This window comes from Camellia sinensis, chromosome 9, assembly GCF_055761805.1.
Source record: "Camellia sinensis isolate YWXY chromosome 9, ASM5576180v1, whole genome shotgun sequence".
Classification (NCBI taxonomy): domain Eukaryota; kingdom Viridiplantae; phylum Streptophyta; class Magnoliopsida; order Ericales; family Theaceae; genus Camellia; species Camellia sinensis.
In genome coordinates, this window is record NC_138969.1 from 36,360,157 (window position 1) to 36,362,745 (window position 2,589).

A 2,589-nucleotide genomic window follows, 5' to 3' on the forward strand; every position below is an offset into this window, starting at 1 on the left:
GATTCTTATCACGAGTCTCTTTGTTGCAGTTGTCTTCTTTAACGTCAAGGTCAATGTGTTTCTCACTCCCAGAAGGGGTGTCGTCCCCAACCTTCTCTTTCTGTCCGTTGTTGGCCATCTATTCTCCTTTCTTTCCCACAGAAGGCGCCAAATTGTGTGTGTCAATTTTCGACCACACTGCCAATCAAGCACTCAGCTGGAGAACACTGACAGAATAGATTAAGCCCGAACAACCTGTCACAAAAAGAAGAGATTCCGACGGTAGTTTGTCCACCCGGGGGCACTCCGACGATCAAGTCAGTCATCTCTCAAAGATAGCAAAAGAGCTTAACTCACTATTCAGAACATAAAAAGCATACCTTAGACCCATGAGGGTGCCTCTCTTTTATAGCCAACACAAACCTAGTCCCAATAGAAGCCTAGCTTCAATGAACTTAGGATTACTGTTAATCTTAGACTCCAAGTAAGATTGAGATAAACTCTCTAAGAGTCTTATCTTTACCCAAACTGAAGTCCTTTCTCATTCTAGGACTCTTGTCCCTTATCCGCTTATCCCGGATTCCGATATCTTTGCAGATAACCTCGGCCTAGCCGAGATCATCTCGGTGTCATGACCAAGACACGTGACACCTCGTCTGACACTTCGATGTCACCTCGGCCACGTGTTGTCATTCAAAAAATTATGTCCCCACATTTACATATATTCATTAAAAGTTAAAATGCCCTTCACTGCAAGTTATAACTGCAAAAACATAATTATCATATCATTCTATACAAATTTTATGTATAAAATTCAATATTTTGCACCCATAATTACATAACACAAGCCTAAAGGCCAGTAGAGGGTTGTTTGAACCTAGTAAACACTGTCTGTCTCTCTTTACTTTACATTTTTTTTGGTTTATAACACTATATACATTGTGTTCTCTTTTTTTTTTTTTTTTTTTAGCAGAACACTATATACATTGTCAAGGACCAAAAATTTGTTCATATAAGAACGTACAAAAAGGGACTCTCTCTTCTTCTTCTTCAGACACCTTCAGGTTGGATAGTCAATTCCTTCAAGACTTGAGGGCACTCCGGGAGGGCCTCCTTCTTCAAGAAACCGAGAGGGTTGGCCTTTCTCACCGAGGTGGACATGCCATTGTTGGCTGTGAGGCTAATTTTGGCTGAAGTTCTTCCCCATCCATCCTTGTCGATCTCTTGGCATTCTGGTTTACTGCTTTTCACAAGCACAACCTCGCACTCGTCATCCTCATGGTCTCCTTCCACCGGCAGCTGGTAGGTGCCAGAGCTGTCGGTTTCAGCCTCGGCACTGAAGGTTAGTTTCCCACCATCCCGTTGTGTGCACTCCAACCGCACCTTAGCACCTATAAGAGTACCAAGATATGTATCAGTATTATTACGGTTTTATGTAACAACAGCTGATATTTAACACCCGCTAGAGGGTATGCGTATATGTTTCTAGGAAAAAATAATATTAGAAAATGTTATATAACAACAAAAATGTGTGGGATATGTATCTGATACCTATACTCAATTTAGACACATGAACCCTTTAATTTTTATGATGTTTGAAGAGGAAGAAACCTCACATTTCTAGTAAATAAACATTTTTAGCATGTTACGTGGATGAAAGATAGAAATTCCATATTTACATAAATTCTATCTAATTCTAAACACATTTCTCCATAATTTAAAACATCTTATCTAAACATATAATACAATATGCAATACATATGTGTGTAGTGTCCCCGTACCCTTTAAATGTATGAAGATATGATGCTTGGAAACGCACCCACCCTTGATATTCATACCCTAATCCATGTAACATCGATTTTAACAATGATCAATCCCATGTAACATGAAACTTAGATAGGGATATGTATGTACCTGTCATTAACTGGCTGACTTTGGTAACAAATTGGGTACGGCATGTGTCGCAGTAAACTTGGCCCTCCACGAAGAAGTGAGGCGGCCGGTATCGAGCAGCGCCAATGAGGGAGAAAACGCAAAAAGCACTGACAAAAAAGGTAACAGTCTTAAATGAATTTGCCATTGTTTTCAGGTCAATCAAACTATGAAAGAAGTGCTCTCTCTTATATGGTTTTGCAGATATATTGGGGTTGTTTTATTTTTGGTATGGCAGTTATTTTTCTGAGGCTGTTAGTTTCCTCTGCCTCTCTTGTGGTTTGAAAGATGACTTTGATCTTTTTGTTTTGCACTTTGTTTTCCAAATCAAGATTGAAAGAAGGCATACTTTTCTCCCTACTACTAATCAATCTTTCCAATCAAGATTGAAAGAAGGCATACTTTTCTCCCTACTACTAATCAATCACTCACTATTCTTGTGGATGGTGTTTCTTTTATAAATAACAATGCTACATAGCCAGAAAGACACGAAAATAAATCCACAAGTTTTAAGGCTAATTTAAGTAAAATTGTAGAATCAAATGACTCCTTCAATAGATACAAAGGAAATAAGAAACAAATTATCATGAAAAAACTTAAGAAGACACATTTATGGTAGAATTGACATTGTATAATTCGAACCAATCAACCATTTTAATTGATTTGGGTTCCGGAAAA

At 38.4% G+C, this 2,589-nt stretch overlaps 1 protein-coding gene across 1 annotated transcript; it reads right to left on the minus strand.

Annotated features, from left to right (window-relative positions):
• Window positions 1-680: 680 nt before the first annotated feature.
• Window positions 681-2,259, minus strand: LOC114293725 (olee1-like protein). Its single transcript, XM_028237849.2, has 2 exons — window positions 1,894-2,259; window positions 681-1,370 (listed from the first exon to the last, which is right to left on the minus strand). The coding sequence occupies exons 1-2, from the start codon at window positions 2,057-2,059 to the stop codon at window positions 1,030-1,032; spliced, it is 507 nt and encodes a 168-aa protein (XP_028093650.2). The 5' UTR covers window positions 2,060-2,259; the 3' UTR covers window positions 681-1,029.
• Between the last annotated feature and the right edge of the window lie 330 nt (window positions 2,260-2,589).

Coding starts and splice junctions, on each gene's coding strand:
- LOC114293725 (XM_028237849.2), bottom strand. CDS start 2,059: ATGGCAAATTCATTTAAGACTGTTACCTTTTTTGTCAGTGCTTTTTGC. Junction 1,371..1,893: donor AGTCAGCCAGTTAATGACAG/GTACATACATAT, acceptor GTACTCTTATAG/GTGCTAAGGTGCGGTTGGAG.